Raw genomic sequence first — 17,614 nt, forward strand, 5'->3', positions numbered from 1 at the left:
TTGGATTTCAATGACTGATTTCTGTTTGCCATTTTGATGTCATGGGTTAAAGAAGATAGGTGATACAAGGGGTTCAATATTTCCATCTCATTTAGTAAAAGCACATGTAATGACAGCCGTATAAAGAAAATCAGTATTTTGTTAATGGAATACTTTCATTCCATTATGAGAATTATAACAGTACTGCAGTTCATTAGTATTAAATAATGTTAAAATACTTTCTTGATTAAGATGACATGCTGTACACTGTTTGTTATGGATTTTGCTGTAGTATATTAATATTTGTTTGTAGCGTGCCAACTTACTGGAAGCCTTATCTAAAGTACAAGCTTCACCTGAAGTTCTTAATCAGCTGACATCCATTACAAAAATACAGACAGAGGGTCTAAAACGTCACTTGTCAGAATCTGGGAGCAGCACAAAGAAGAATACAGAGCGGCAGAATGTGGAAAATGGTACTGTTTTGAACAGCATTAGTGGCAGTGCAAAGAGGAGGCGACTTTTAGCAAGTGCTGAAGAGGAAAAGAGTGAAATGTGTAGCAACAACCCAAATGTTGTTGGTTTGGAAGTAAGTTTTAACCTTCGCATGTTGCTATAATTAATAAAGACATTAGGAATGTGTACAACAGCCTTACAGTACATTTAAATTTTGATAAAATTTGGTTTAAAGCTGTATCTAGCTTGAGTATGTCAGAAATTTTTGCTATAACAATCCCAAAAAACAAAATTGGATCTTTCCACAAGCAAGATCGCATAAATACTTCGTTTTCAAGAACCAGTTTCGACACACCTTTCTTTCATTAACTGCTCTTTAAAAGTTTTTCTTACAAAAAATGTTCACTGTGAATTGAAATCTCATGCCAAGTTGTCATATTAGTGGATAAAACATAGCAAATTATGCAAAGGCTTGTCATAGGTAAATCATTTATAGTCAAAAAGCAACTAATGCACATGGCCATGTCCATATATGTACCATTCGCAGATGATTGTTAAGCCTTAAAAATTACAATATACAATGAAATATATAACAACACATCTGTTTATGTTAGCATGACATGTTCCATCCGATGATGATTCACCTTAGTGGGTGTAAATGGTATTGTATACACCATCTAAGGTAAATCATCAAACAATGGAACATGTCAAGCTAATATATGCAGATATGTGTATATGGCACCATGTACACTGTCTAAGGTGAATCATCAACAACAGGAACATGTCAAGCTTTCATAAATAGATGGTACATATTACTGTATATTGTGATTTTTAAGACTTAACAATCATCTGTGACCACTACATATACGAACATGGCCATGTGCACAAGGTGCTTTTTGATTGTTTGATTTATTTCTGACAGACCTTTACATAAAGTGCTACAACTTATCCGCTAATATGACAACATGACATGAGGTTTCAACTCATGATGAACATGATTTGTAGCACAAGATTTTGAAAACCAGAAGATGACAGCCAAGTGTGTCAAAACCGGTTGTCAAAAATAAGGGAATATTTATTCGATCTTGGCTGTAGAAGGGTTTTTAAAACTAAATTGCTCCTTTTTCATTTTTCAACATGAGAAAATTCGATCAAAACTGGGTTGTAACCTTCAAAAATAACTAGCATCGCTCTGAGGATGGTTTCTTTAAGCTTCCTCAAAGAATTATGACGCAGACAGATTGAATCCTTCTGTCTTCTTAAGTTCAAATGTTTGTTCACTACAAGCCACACAGATATGCTTCATGTTGTTCCTGATGAATAACCAACACAACCAAGGACACTTCACTTCCTTCTTTGTGATTTCAGTAGCAGTAAGAAGCCCTGGAAATGCAACAGAGAACTAGTTTCTGAAAGTAGTTTCGTGCCACTATATCAGAAACCAGATCGCATGCCATATTTTTTTTCCCAATAACAGTACACATTAGGTATTTTTGTCAAACTCATTTGGAGGGGGAAAAAAAAACACCTAAAAGCTGCCCTGACTCAGTGATGATAATGTCAATACTTGTGTCCAATTTCTGGGTACTGAATTACTGCAAGTGGGAGACTCTTGCAAACACTTCTGCACTAGAGGAAGTTTCTCTGCTGTTGCAAATATTGTTAACATTATTGTCATCAAGTTCAGAGAAACCACATGCATTGAGATTAATGAGAACATCAAGAATGTCATCAATTGTTAACAGAAACTAAAAGAAAATATCTAAGTGTCACAGACATGAACATTTATTGGCATAACCCTAGATCTGCATATTACAATTGTGTAATGTAGTTCATTTCTACATTTCGAGTATTTTCAATAGACAGAACCAAAAGAAATCAAGTAATTTGCCCTCTGGTTCTTAATTATAGGGATAACATTTAATATGTACTGAATAAAAACACATTATCCACACAAACAAAGGATCTTGCATGCCCTGCATGATATAAGGGCAACCAACTTCTGCACTGGTGTACCTAAGACATTGCAAACATAGCCAAAGATAATATTTTTACAGCAGTTCCAATTATTCCTCCTATAATGTGATGCATGGCTCGTACAAATGCATAACAATGAGCATTGGTGCACTAGCACAGGTTGAATACCAATGAAATCCATAGAAACCTTATGTTACATACATGTAAAGACATCTACTGTAGGGCTGAATTAACAAAATATTGTAAGAAATTAGCAGATATTAATGTATGCCATTAACATTGCTTTGTTAGAAAGCATAGTTGCATTGGACGAAGGAAAATCATCAAGTTGGAGGAAATAGTGATAAGCAGCAACTTTTATATAAGAATGTAAAAGTGCCAAATGAATTTACAAGAGTAAAGTCTTTAAGCTAAAGAGAAGTTAATGTACGAGGGGAGATACAGGGTGCCAGTAAAGTCCCATTACCATTCAAAAAGTGTAGCTTAGAAACTGTTAGAGATAGTGCACCCTAGTTGTTGTAAAACTTTTAGCAGCTCTCATAGTATTTTTCTGTTATACTAAAATTTCAAATTATGTCACATTCATCACTTTTATTACATCAAGGGGATATTCAGGTTCCGCCCATGAATGCATCAGCAATGAATCATCAACAGTGGTGGTTGCGTCATTGATTCCTGTGCGAAAGGTAGCAGAGTCATTGATTAGTGTTGCGCCCACACGATTTTTGGTGCAATGTCACACAAAGAAGTCTAATGGCATGGCATTGGAAGAGTGTGGGAGCCATGCAATGGGACCACCATGACCGATCCACCTTTTGGGAAATGTGTGATTCAGTACATCCCACATTTTCAAAAAATGTGGGTGTACACCATCATCCAGGAAGATGATGGATGGCTGTAGCTCTTTGATCTGCAGTAGCATGTCCTGGTAAACATATTGTGTTACGGTTTTTGCTGTGAGGCAAGTAGGCCTATCACCTCACTGTGCATTAGGCCACGTCAAACATTAAGCTTCAGAATATTACAGATGTGTTCATGGGTGATATGTTGGTTTTCAGAGCACCAAATCCTGATGATGTGGTGATTAACATGTCCAGAAATGTGTTGCTTCATGTAAAAAACAGACTATTTTTCAGGTAATCAATTTTAGACTCCATGCTGGTCAGCATGGAACATATTAATGCATTACACTAAAGGTGTCTGTTTGGATGAAATGCTTGGACCATTTGCACTTTGTATACTAAAAGGTATAACTTTGATCTTGCTTCATGCTATTCATGTGGGGACGATGAACTGACTTCTGGGGGCTGCATTGAAATGCACCTTGCAGTCTGTCAACATTTGGTTGAGATACAGGGGACATTCATTTCAAGGAAGGTCTTTGACACTGCCTGTCTCTTAAAACATTTTTGGACCACTTCATTACGCTTGTTTTTGCTGGTGGTGCCCTCCTGCACTAATGTCAATAATTCTGCAACACTGTTGCCACAAATTTGGATTCGGCATACCAGATGACACATTGTGCCTTGTCCTCATCTGTCATCATTTTAATGTACTCAAAGCCAAATCAGCAACAAGCACTAAGCAAAAAATCTTCAAGAGGAATTCACAGGTGGGGGGCCAGATTTGTTGCTGGTAGGTTCGAACAACACATCAGTGTTATGGAGATGCCACGGGAACCCAAATGGGAATCTCTGGAGTGAAGGTAATGTTCTTTTTGAGAAACACTATTGAGAAAATTTAGAGAACTGGTATTTGAAGCTGACTGCTGAATGATTTTCCTGCCACCAACATACACTGCGTGTACAGACCATGAAGATAAGATACGAGAAACTAAGACTCATACCGAGGCGTACAGAAGTCGTTTTTCCCACACTCTAGTGGTGAGTGGAACAGGAGGGAAAATAACAAGTAGTGGTACAGGATACCCTCCACCCCACACATGGTGGCCTGCGGGGTATCCATGTAGATGTACACGTAAACATTTTACAACCAAGCACGATTCTCTAATATTTTCGAAGTTGTGACTTTTTAAAATGTACTCTTTTACAAGTGTTAAGGAAATTATGTATCCTAAACTGTCTTATTACAGTATATGATTAATAATGGTTTTAATATCTTGTACTAAATCATTTATTTACATATATGGAACATCTTCCAAAGAAGCATTTAAAAAGTGCCTTGGAGAAAATATAACTAGTAATATAAAGTAATGAAAAAGGCTGAAGACCAGGAATCTGTTGTTACTACTGTGTTGCATTCAACTGGTACTAACTGTTCTGCAAGGCGTAAAATATATTTATGTTATGATAATCCTACTGATTTAATGTGTTTTATTCTTCAAAAATAATGTAATTAGATCTGGTGTTAACTTACTACTTAATGAAATGAACTTTAGCATCAAGCTCCTAATATTTGAATAGATAAATTAATGAATCAGAGCTGGAGATGTTTAAAGTTGTGTTTCCAGTTGTTTACTATTGTAAAAGGCATCTTTGACAGATGTGAAACTTTTGAAGTATTGTGTTGTTATTTGCAACCTCCAGTTAGGGGCAGTGTATTTGTCCAGTTATGTTTATCAATGTATGTCATATGTGATCACATGTCAGAATGGAGCAAGTGAGTCGCAGGTAGCTCAAATGCTAATGAAAGAAAACTACTGTCTGTAGGCTACCAGTGTGTCTGTACATGATGGCAAATGTGAGACTGAAAGTTTCTTCCCTTCAGAGATTTGAAATGAAAATACTCTGCAGCTGGATTCTTCTAACAAGGCACCTCCATTTCAACTAGAGACTAATATCTGCAAATTTTTTACTGTAAAAAGCATGTACATTTTTATACTTCATGATCTTCAAACTGTCAATGCTAAAGGTTCTATCTACTTTATTTATTATTAATAGTTTTGTTCAATGTTATGATACACATCAAAAGAAGCTTTGCATCACCTTTCTTCCAAGAGTTGTGGAACCTGTACAGAAAATTGGAATAGAGATCAACATAAACATCATTTCCGCCCTATTTATTGCTCATGAAAACCACATGTTGTATCACCATACAGTGAGACCTTCAGAGGTGGTGGACCAGATTGCTGTACACACTGGTACCTCTACTACCCAGTAGCATATCCTCTTGCATTGATGCATGCCTGTATTCGTCATGGCATGCTATCCACAAATTCATCAAGGCATTGTTGGTCCAGATTGTCCAACTCCTCAATGGCAATTCGGCATAGATCCCTCAGAGTGGTTTGTGGGCCACGTTATCCATAAATAGCCCTTTTCAATCTATCCCAGGCATGTTTGATAGGGCTCATGTATGGAGAACATGCTGGCCACTCTATTTGAGCGATGTCGTTACCCTGAAGAAAGTCGTTCACAAGATGTGCACGATGGGGGTGCGAATTGTCGTCCATGAAGATGAATACCTCAACAATATGCTGCTTATACGGTTCCACTATTGGTCGGAGGATGGCATTCACAAATTGTACAGCCATTACGGCGCCTTTCATGACTACCAGCAGCATACATCAGCCCTACATAATGCTACCCCAAAACAAATGGAACCTCCACCTTGCTGTACTTGCTAAACAGTTTCTTGAAGCATTCAGCCTGAGCAGGTTGTCTCCAAACACATCTCCGACGATTGTCTTGTTGAAGGCAAATGTGACAGTGAAGAGGACATGGTGCCAGTCCCGAGCAGTCCGCAGTCCATTTGGCATGTTGGTGGGTCCATCTGTACCATGCTGCATGGTGTCGTGGCTGCAAAGCTGGACCTCACTGTGGACATTGGGAGCGAAGTTGCACATCATGCAGCCTATTGCGCACAGTTTGAGTTGTAACACGACGTCCTGTGGCTGCACAAAAATCATTATTCACCATGGTCCCATTGCTGTCAGAGTTCCTCCGATCTGTAATCCATAGGTAGCGGTCATCCACTGCAGTAGTAGTCCTTGGGCGGCCTTTGTGAGGCATGTCATTGACAGTTCCTGTCTGTCTGTATCTCCTCCATGTCCAAACATCATCACTTTGGTTCACTCTGAGATGCCTGGATGATTCCCTTGTTGAGATCCCTTCCTGGTACAAAATAATAATGTGGACGCCATCGAACTGCGGTATTGACTGTCTAGGCATGGTTGAACTACAGACAACACGAGCCATGTACCTCCTTCCTGGTGAAATGACTGGGACTGATCAGCTGTCAGACCCCCTCTGTCTAATAGGTGCTGCTCACACAGGATGTTTACAACTTCTTTTCGAATCTGAATTTCACCTGGTCCTTCTCCAAAACCCAAGCCACCTTCCTGGATGTTGACCTTCATCTTGTTGAAGCTCACATCCACACCTCTGTACATATCAAACCCACAAACAAACAACAGTACCTTCACTTTTGATAGATGCCATCCATTCCACATCAAACGCTCCCTTCCCTACAGCCTAGGTATTCGTGGCAAACGTATCTGCTCCAGTGACGAATCCCTCAACAATTACACCAATAACCTGACCAGAGCTTTCCTCTCCCGCGACTATCCTACAGACCTTGTCCACTAACAGATCTCTCTAGCAATACATTCCTCCCCACCCAACAACAATGTTCCTACCCTCAGACCACACAGAAGCATCCCCCTTGTCACCCAATATTATCCTGGCCTCGAATACATCAATAAATTACTCCGCGAGGGATATGACTTTCTCAAGTCAACCCCTGAAATGAGATCATCCCTTGACAAAATTCTCCCCACACCACCCAGAGTTGCCTTTTGTCGCCCCCCTAACCTCCATAACATCCTTGTTAAACCCTACAATATTCCCAGACTACCTTCTCTACCCAGCGGTTCCTACCCCTGTAACTAACCCCGCTGCAAAACCTGCCCCATGCATCCCCCCACAACCACCTACTCCAGCCCTGCTACTGGTAAAACATACACAATTCAAGGCAGGGCCATGTGTGAAACCACACGTCATTTATCAGCTGACATGCCTGCACTGCACAGCGTTTTACATTGGTATGACAGCAACTAAACTGGCTGAGCGCATGAACGGACACAGACGAACTGTCCGCCTAGGAGATGTCCAATACCCAGTAGCGGAGCATGCCCTCCAGCATAATTCTAGGGACCTAGGAACCTGCTACACCGTATGTGCCATTTGGCTTCTCCCTCCCAACACCAGTCCCTCTGAACTGCGGAGATGGGAACTTGCACTCCAACACATCCTTTCATCCCGCCATCCTCCTGGACTGAACCTACGTTAACCAACCTCACTCCTATTTACTCTTCAGTCTTCTCCTCTTTCCCTTTCCTCTTTAGCCATTCATGCATGTTTTCATCCTACATCTTTATACTATATACATCTTTACTTCTGTATGCATCCTCTTTGGTTTGAAGCTGGCACAGTACCTACAGTAGAATATCTTTGGCTTCCCTCTGACAACCATGCCTCCATCCTTGCTACCCTCCCTGTTTTCCTTTCCCTGTTGCTTCATAACCTGGGTTGTGAGTAACTAAATCCACTTTCCTTTCTTCCCTTTATTTCCCCTCTCTCCTCCCTGATGAAGAAACATTTATTCCGAAAGCTAGGAACTTAAATTTTCGGTTGTTGTTTTTTGTGTATCTATCGGCTGTACTGAGCTGAGGTAAGTACTGGCCAGCCCCTCTATCTCTTTGTTAGTATTTGTTTCATATCTTTATATAAGATTTTCCATTAATTATTTTAATGTCTAAATGTATTCAGTTTCCATGAATGCTACTTACACTGTTAATTTTTCAGGACTCGGATGGCAGTGATGATAGTGATAGTGAGGATGAAAGTGTTAGCAGTAGTGAAAACGAGACTGGATACGAAGAGGCAGCTAGTAACTCTTCTTCAGGTGCTGCTGTAAAGTCAAAAGTAGATAATATATCTGTTGAAATGGATAAGATGACTAAAACTGAGAATTTAAGGGATTGTGTGTTAAAGTCATCAGAAAATAGCCCCACAAAAAGTGTGACTAACAGAGTGCCACCTGTTGGTGCACCCTATAACTGCAGTGAAAATGTTCCTACAGTAAACAGCCAATCTGATAGTGGTACTGTTGTGAAGAGTGCAGAACAGACCAGAAAGAAACCATGTCAGCCAGCTGTTTTTGTTCCTGTTCACAGAACTGCTGAAATGCAGGAAAGTAGACTTAAGCTTCCAATTCTAGCTGAGGAACAGGCAATAATGGAAGCTATTAATGAAAATCCTGTGGTTGTACTCGCAGGTGAAACTGGTAGTGGAAAAACAACTCAAGTGCCTCAGTTCCTGTATGAGGCAGGATATGCCAAGTAAGCCTTTAAAGTTAATGCACTTCACAAGTTGTACAATAACAGGTACACTAAAATGGAAACAAGAAATAAAAATTAATTGAGATAATCATTCATATGCAGAAGAATGATGTGTGGCACATAGAATAACTTAACAGTAGAGAGGTGGCACTGGCTGTCAAGCTACTGTTCTTTTTCTAGTGTACATATAAATAGGTGCACACACAATTCACAAACACGTCCACTCATAGCCACTCATATATGCATGCTGTAAAGTTACTCCTCTACTTTGCAGTAATGCTGATAAAATGTAAGCTGTGTCCTACTGCAGAAACAGATATGAAATTACTGTCCTTGTCACACCAACAGATGTAAAGCTTTTTGTTTCAGTTATTTTAATTAATTCTGTGGCTATCAGCCTTAAGTACTGGAACTTTACATAGAGAACATGATTCATTACGAAATAAACCTGACTGTGTTCCTAATATGAACACATCTCTGTTATACTTTTCAGATATTAAAGTTATTCAGTTGCAAAATGGAAAATGTTTCTTTGAAATAACAACAGTGCAAGTCAAATTACTTTGTTTTGTTGCCTCTTTAGCATGTTGACTCAAATCCCTAACAGTGCCTGGAGTGATGGAGTGTTGCATTAATAGGTGGTCCATTTCATGTTCATACTGAGGTAATTATTGTTACCTTGTGTTTATTGGTTAATTAAACAAGTAATCACTGATCATAGAATCCTTTTCATATATGTTCATTCAAAATGTTCCTCCATAAGGGCTATTGATTAACAAAGATGGTACTGTTTCAACCACAAATTGCAGAACTAATCCTGCACACCTTTTTTCAAAATGACTGAATTACTCATAACGTCAGAGATAGCAGTACTCCTTACATTGTGGTCAGTTTATTAAGTACTTTGTTCTGCAAAAGTGTGAACTTATTCTAGTAAAAGAGTGTTAGTTTGAAGATTAATTGTGTCTGTCTGCTGTTTTATGTTTGTATGTGCTACACATCATTCACCTATGTGTGAATGCCTGCCTTTACTCATTTATTATTTCATGATATTGTGTGTGTGTGGGGGGGAAGGGGGGGGCGACCAAAGGAATTTATTAATACAATGCTCTACTGATGTGTGATGAAATTGATTCATGAATAGAAACACTCTTGTTTTAAATCATTTGTTAAATTATGAACCGGTCTCCAACAATCATGTTATACTGTATAAGTTAATCAGGACATCTCGTTGAGTATAAGTTCATTCAGCTGGTACTCAGCTATGTGATCGGAATGAGTTATGCTAAGAAACACTAAAACAAGATTCAAGAAATTACATGTTATCTCATGTGTAGGAATTAATCTTTCTGTATGAAGACATTTTCAATGTGTTTATAAGTGTATTGTATTTGTGTGTCAATTGGTGCATATCCAAGGCATTAAGATGAAAATCAGTCCACTGTATCAATGTATAAACCTTCAGGCAAGTGTCACTCATTAATTCATTTACATATATTCTCTCCAAACGGCTGTAAATTGCATGGCGGGCAATACTCCTGATTCTACCAGTTATTAGGGCTTTTTCCTGTTCCTCTGATGTATGGAGCACAGGAAGAATGATTGCCTTATAACCTCTTTGTGTGCTGTCTTTAATCTAACTTTGTCATTTCAGTACCTATGGGAGTGTCATATAGAGAGCAGTTTATTTCCTATATTTGGCACTTAGTAGTTGGTTCTAGAAACTTTCTATTTAGGCTTTCATGGAATAGTTTGCATCTGTCTTCAAGCATCTGCCAGTTTAGTTGTTTTAACACTCCTCGACAGGTCAGTCACACTTGCAACCATTTGTGCTGTCCTTCTACATCTGCATCTACAACTACATACATACTCTGCAAGCTACTGAATGGTGCATGGCGGAGAGCGCCTTATACCACTAATAGTCATTTCCTTTCCCGTTCCACTCACAAATGCAGTGTTACAAAAGCAACTGTGTATATGTCACTTTACGAGCCCTAATTTGTCTTGTCTTATCTTTTTAGTCCTTAAGTGAAACATACAGTGTCAGCAGTAGAATCATTCCACACTCAGCGTCAAATGCGGTTGTATAAATTTTCTCAGTAGTGCCTTGTGAAAAGAACATTGTCTTCCGCCCAGGGATTCCCTTTTGAGTTCACAAAGCATCTCCGTAATATTTGTTGTTGATTGAAGCTAATGGTAAGAAATCAAGCAGCATGCCTGTGAATTACTTCAATGTCTTCCTTTAATCCAAGCTATTGCAGATCCCACGCTCTTGAGCAATACTCAAGAATGGGTCATATTAGTGTTCTATATGCAATCTCCTGTATGGATGATATAAACTTTCCTAAAATTCTCCCAATAAAGTGACGTCGACCATTCACCTTCCTTACTATCGTCTTTAAGTGCTCATTCTATTTCGTATTGCTTTGCAGTATTACACGTAGATATTCAATTGATGTGACAGTGTCAAGCTGCTCACTACTAATAATGTATTCAAATGTTACAGAATTGTTATTCCTACTTGTCCACATTAACTTACATTTTTCTATATTTATAAAATTCTGACGTCCATCACATCAACTAAAAATTCTGTCAAATCATCACAAATCCTCCTACAGTTACTCAGTGATGACAATTTCCTGTACACCACAGTGTCAGCAGCAAACAACTGTAAATTGGTAGTCACCCTTACCTATATAGAGAATAATTGTAGTCCTGTAACACTTGATAATGCCCTTATCTCTGACAGACAGGCGTCATTGAAAATGACGTACTGGGTTGTATTATTAAAAAAGTCTTCAAGCCACTTGCTTACCTGGGAATCTACTCCTCATACCTGTTGTGGGGTACCATGTCAAATACTCTCTGAAAATCTAGGAATGTAGAATCTGCCTGTTGCTCTCCGTCTGTGGTTTGCAGGATGTCGTGAGAAAAGGGCAAGCTGAGTTTTGCACGAGTGATGCTTTCTAAATGTGTGCTGATTTGTGGACAGAAGCTTTTCCACCTCGAGGAAATTAATTATATTCAAACTCAGAATATGTTCAAGAATTATGCAGCAAACCGATGTTAAAAATATTGGTCTGTAATTAAGTGGAGCCATTTTTTTACCCTTCTGATACATGGGAGTAACCTGCACTTTTTTTGCAGTTGCTTGGGAGTTTGTGCTAGGTAAGAGGTTTGTGATAAATGCAAGATAAGTAGTGGGCCAATGCTGTGGAGCACTCTGTGTAAAACTGAATTGGAATTCCATCTAGAGTTGGTGACTTGTTTTTTTTCAGTACTCTCAGTTGTTTCTCTACACCAGGGATGCCTGTTACTATGTCTTTCATTTGGGAGTCCATGCAGTTGTCAAACAATGATTTATTTGTACTATCCTTCTCAGTTAATGACTTCTTAAATGTGAAATTTAAAGCATCAGCTTTCCTTTTGCTGTGTTCTATGGCCACACAAGACTGCATCAACAAGTTACTGGGTAGAATCCTTTCTAGCAATTTTATGTGGGACCAGAATTTTCACAGTTTCTTAGCAAGACCTTTCACTAAGGTATGATGGTGGAATTTGATGTAAAAATCTTGGATCAAACTTCTTACAGCCCTTATTTGCTCATATTAATGTAGCTTCAATATTGCCTTGTAGTCTTATTTGGTAAAAGTCCCACAGTTTTGATCGGTATTCTAGGATGAGTTCCACAGCTATGTTTTGTATGCAATGTGCGTTGTAGACTGATTGCATTTCCTTAGTATTCTATGTATGAACTACAGTTGCCACCTGCATTATCTACAACAGCCTATGTGATCAATCCATTTTGTGTTCCTGTAGATTTATACACACAGCTATTGGCATTAGTTACCAAATTGCAAATGTGACTCACTGGTATTGTAATCATAGGATTCTACTTTTTTTTCAACTTGGAAGTGCAGAATTTTACATTTCAGAGCAGTTGAAGCAAGTTGCCAATCCTTTCACCACACTGAAAACTTATCAGTTCATGGTTTCTTGACTGAAAAGTATATCTGCTGCAATCAATTTTTTACTTTCCCTGGTCTACAAAAACATTTGTGTTCCTTTGGTTGACCCCCCCCCCCCCCCCCCCCCCCCCCCCCCCCGCTCCCTCCCTTTGCCCCAGCTGAGACAACTGGTTGTGAAAGACTTTATGTTTGTATCATCATAATGATTGCTAATTTTTTTTACAATAAATCATCCCCATCTACTAACTAGGATATAACAAAAATGACTAATAAACTGGATTACTCCTATGAAAACATGAGAGATTCTCAGAAACTCTATGCTTACATGATTAACATTACTCTGTGTCTGTTTTCTTTCCTGTAGTCCCTAGAGCTTACGGTACACACTCACAACAGTTCTCCCAATTAGTGGTCACTTGGGAGCCATATCCATGCACTATATGTTTCCAACACAGTTTTTACATATTTTTAAGAAATACCTTTTCTTAAGTACAATTTATATCAGACAGCATGTGTTCCAGAAACATCAATAATGTGAAATTCCACCCTCACATTTCCTCACAAGATACCCAAAAGATGTGGGTCAAACCAGTTACATACATGCAGTATTTATTCTCTTCCAAAGAGCATTTGACTCACTACAAAACACACACTTATTATCAAAAGTATGGTCATAAGTGAGATTTGTGACTGAACTGAGGATTTCTTGGTAGTGAAGACACAGCATGCTATGTTGGATGGGGAGTCATTGACAGATGATGAAGTTGTAGCTTCTGGTGGGCCTTGAGAAAGTGTGTTCGGATCGTTGCTGCCCATGATGTATATTAATGACCTTGCAGACAATACTAACACTGAGCTCAGACTTTTTACAAATAATGCAGCTGCCTACATTGAAGCACTGCAGCAATATTTAATCAGATCTTGAAAAGATTTCAAAGTGATGGAAAGATTGGCAACTTGCTTTAAATGCTCATATATGGAAAATGAAAAAAAAAGAAACCGTGTTCTATGGATACAATATCGGTGAACCACACTTGGGATCAGTCAACTCTTACAAATACCTGGGCTTACCAGTTTGCAGGAATATGAGAAGGGACAATCACATATGCGGAGTTATAGGTAAAGTAGATTATTTCATTGGTAGAATGCTAGAGAAATGAAACCAGTCTGCATAGCAGATTGCTTACAAAACACTCATGGGACTCATGTTGCTCAAGTGTGCGGGACGCATACCAAATAGTACTAACAGTCAATACTGAATGTATACAAAGAAGAGAAGTACGAATGCCCACAAATTTGTTTGACCCACAGGAGAGCATCTCAGACATGCTAAAAAAAGCTTAATTGGCTAACACTTGGACATAGACTCAAATTATCCTGTGAAAACCTGCTTAGTAACTTGCCAGAATCAACTTTAAGTGACAAAGCTAGGAATGTACAGTACTAAAATACATTATCTGCAGATATCATGAAGATAAGGTTAGACTAATGTGAATGGAATAGGAAAATACCGTGATAACTGGTACAGTGTGAAGATACTTTGCCATGCACGTCATAGTGGTTTATAGAGTATGGATGTAAATGTGGATATCACTGGCACCAACAAGAAAATGAAATAGATTTTTAAAAGGTTTGGAACCAAAAAATGTATAGCTTAATAAATGTTATTATACATTAGAAATTATCAATTCTCTTGGGCAGCTGTGTTACCAGGGAAGAAAGCCATTTCAATAATGGAAAGTACTATACCAAAAAAATTATGAGGCATTACTGCTGGCCAGTCCTTACATTAAGGATCTAAAATCTATAGAACTGTTCATAGACACATATAAAAGAATCCCAACTTCCGTAACTTGGGAGAAGAAGGTGATAGGGCAGAGAAGGTTAAAAGCAAAGAACAGATCTTTCAGACCACAGGGCGAGAGAGGGATCTACTTGTTATGAGGATGAGGGGAGATGAAGGTGGACAGGGCTATTGGCTGTACTAAAAATTTCACCAACAATCCTGTCTCATAATTTTACAGTTTTCTCGTGTGAGTTTTCTTTTTGATACAATTAATGTCCTTAAAAATAGTATACCGTTTTTAACTTTCTCACATGTATTAACAACCTGTGCTTTACATTCTTCATTAATCAAATTGTTTATTCATATCATTCAACTTTTGGGCACATATGGTTAACAAGTTGCACAAAAATGATACCAAGACCTTTCATTTACTGAAACATACTACAGCTATTCAGAAAATAGGGAACTGTTCCATCTGATGCCACTAGACGCGTGCCGATTATGTGTATTTTGGTATGTGCGTGCTTGGCAGCTCAGTCAGTGTCCATCAATGACAGCAGGAACTTCTCTGTGCGTCTGGATTTTTCAGTATTCAAATTTGAAATGTGCACTGCAATCAAAAATCCTGCCAGTTGTGAGGTGCGGTTTGTGATATGGTTTTTGTTGACAAAAAACCTAAAACCCACATAAATTTATCGTGAACTGTGCGAATTGTACGGAAACAACGTAATGAGTGACTGTTCCATCCGGAAATGGTGCATTTGATTTAAAAATGGCTGAAACAACGTTCATGATGAAGAGAAGAGTGGACGCCCAAGCATTGTGACTGACAACCTTGTCGCTAAAGTTGATGAAATAATTGATGAAAACCGTCGCTTCACAATAATGAAGCTTTTGCTTTCTTCTCCTCAAGTTTCACGGACTTTGTTGGTTGAAATTGTCAATCAAAAGCTAGGCTACCACAAATTTTGTGCATGTTGAGTGCCCAAAATGCTTACAGAGCACCATAAAGAACAGCGAATGGGGGCAACGTTGACATTTCTGGAGGCCTACGACAAACATCGTGATTCATTACTGAATCAAATCGTAACCAATGACGAGACTTGGGTGAAACAGTTCAACTGTGATATAAAATTATAGTCCATGGAGTGGGGGCACACATGGTCCCCCCCAAAAACCAAGAAAATGTTTGCAAACCTTGTCAGCAAGGACGTTGATGGCAACAGTGTTTTGGGATAGGCTAGGTATGCTTCCTATTGATTTTCTCGAATGTGGAGCAACCATAAATTCTTCCCGGTACTGTCAAACTTTGCACAGCCTTACAAGAACAGTTCAAAACAAACGCCGACGAAAGCTGACGTCCAAAATTTTGTTCTTGCACGACAATGCCCGACCTCATATGGCAAACCTCACTAAAGAACTCCTTAATTCATTCAAACGGGAAATTTTCCCTCATCTGCCTTACAGCCCTGATCTTGCTCCAAGTGCCTTCCATTTGTTTCCCAAGATGAAGAATTGGCTTGCAACACAGCACTTTGATGACAACGCGGAACACCAGGTGGACGTGACTCACTGGCTGAAGTCTCGTGCAGCAGAATTTTACTATGAAGGTCTTTCAAAGCTTGTCCACTGCTATGATAAGTCCGTCTATGTGTTTGGTGACTATGTGGAAAACTAGTACGTCAGTCACTCTTTCAGATGTATGTAATAAAATGCATTTCTTGTACTTAGTTTTTTTAAATGCCAAAACATTCCATACTTTCTGAATAGTTCTCATATTTCAGTGCATATGGATGGAAGTCCTTAGATCCTTAAACTGGGAAAATGAAGAAGGAATGCATGTTGCACAATCAGTGCTTACGACATTTTATAGTTTCCCTCTGGAACAGAAAACTTCAACAGTGAATGCAGAAATTTAGTGGAGGAAGTCAGCATTGTAATAAGATTAAATGAATAGCTAACGTAATAAGACTAAAATAATGGATATGCACATGCCAGAAAGAAAATTTTGCAAATTTATAGTGAAATTATAGAACCACTTAGAGAGTTGCAATGTGCTTAAAAAAGTGTTGCATCACCTACATATTGTGGAATGAATATTGTTTAGGTTCTACGGAAGCATAGAATAAAGCAATAAGCCTTTAGAAATTAAAACAACTACTTTACAGTAAAATAAAAAATAATAATAAATAAAGATATTTCTTCAAAATTACACTTCTTAGGTATAAAAATCAGGTACTGGGTAACATTTAAAGCGGGTGTTACACAACGAAAGCTACTGGTGTAGCAAGACAACCATCTAACGGTAGAATGGGTGAACTTATGAAAATTAGCAGACACATTATCAGTGTGCCAGAATACAGAGCAGTTCTAAAGTGCCGTCAATCTGCACATGTGCAGTAGACGGCGATGACTCGTGCATGCGCAGAAAGATGTACCACAGTGCTTTCTGTTTGTTGCTTGGTTATTGCTAGACAGCTAGTGGCTAATTTCAGATTTACGTGTTGGGGATCTTCCACTTTTTTTCAGTAAGCAGGTTTCATAAATGCAGAAAAAAAACTGTTTTTTTCAGTAGACTCTTATACTAGCTGCTTCTGAAAGGATTTTTTCTATTGATAGCTTCATATTCTAGAAATGAAGTGGAGCAAAGAGGCGTTAAGCATCTTAAATCAAGCATTCAGTGAGGAAAGGTGTATGTATGACCTGCTGTATCACAATAAGGAACATCGGAAATCATTTCTTTCTGAGTGGTGTGCATATAACATTATACGGTGATTTTCGAGTTGTATCGTAATGCCTTAGTTTACGAAAGTTGGTGTTTGATTTGATTGCATCTCTTGCTCGATTTCAGCATGCCATAAAAGAGAAACTGGCAGTGTAAGGGAGAAAGTCCTTGCAGTTTGGCCCAGTGCGACAGACAAGGACTGCAAAACTTTGAGTAGCACATATATACAGTCCAAACTTCAAAAAATAACACAACTACACTTTTAAAGATTGGTACTTTAAAGAGTTGCAAATTGCAGTGCATATATCCACAGCAACGTTTGAAATGGTGGGCTGTACTATTCTGTGGCTAAAAGCCAAAGTCTTAAAATATCCCCCTGTCGGCAGGAAATGTAATGTTACGTGCAGCCTGCATTGTAATAT

The 17,614-nt window shown here is 38.6% G+C and overlaps 1 protein-coding gene across 1 annotated transcript in view; it reads left to right on the forward strand.

Annotated features, from left to right (window-relative positions):
* Positions 1–17,614, forward strand: part of LOC126285336 (probable ATP-dependent RNA helicase kurz) — a 131,854-nt gene that overhangs the window by 21,586 nt on the left and 92,654 nt on the right. The window contains exons 3-4 of the mRNA XM_049984653.1: positions 293–568; positions 8,178–8,713. Coding sequence (XP_049840610.1) covers positions 293–568; positions 8,178–8,713 — 812 coding nt within the window. The remainder of the gene's footprint in view (positions 1–292; positions 569–8,177; positions 8,714–17,614) is intronic.

This window comes from Schistocerca gregaria, chromosome 8, assembly GCF_023897955.1.
Source record: "Schistocerca gregaria isolate iqSchGreg1 chromosome 8, iqSchGreg1.2, whole genome shotgun sequence".
Lineage (NCBI taxonomy): Eukaryota > Metazoa > Arthropoda > Insecta > Orthoptera > Acrididae > Schistocerca > Schistocerca gregaria.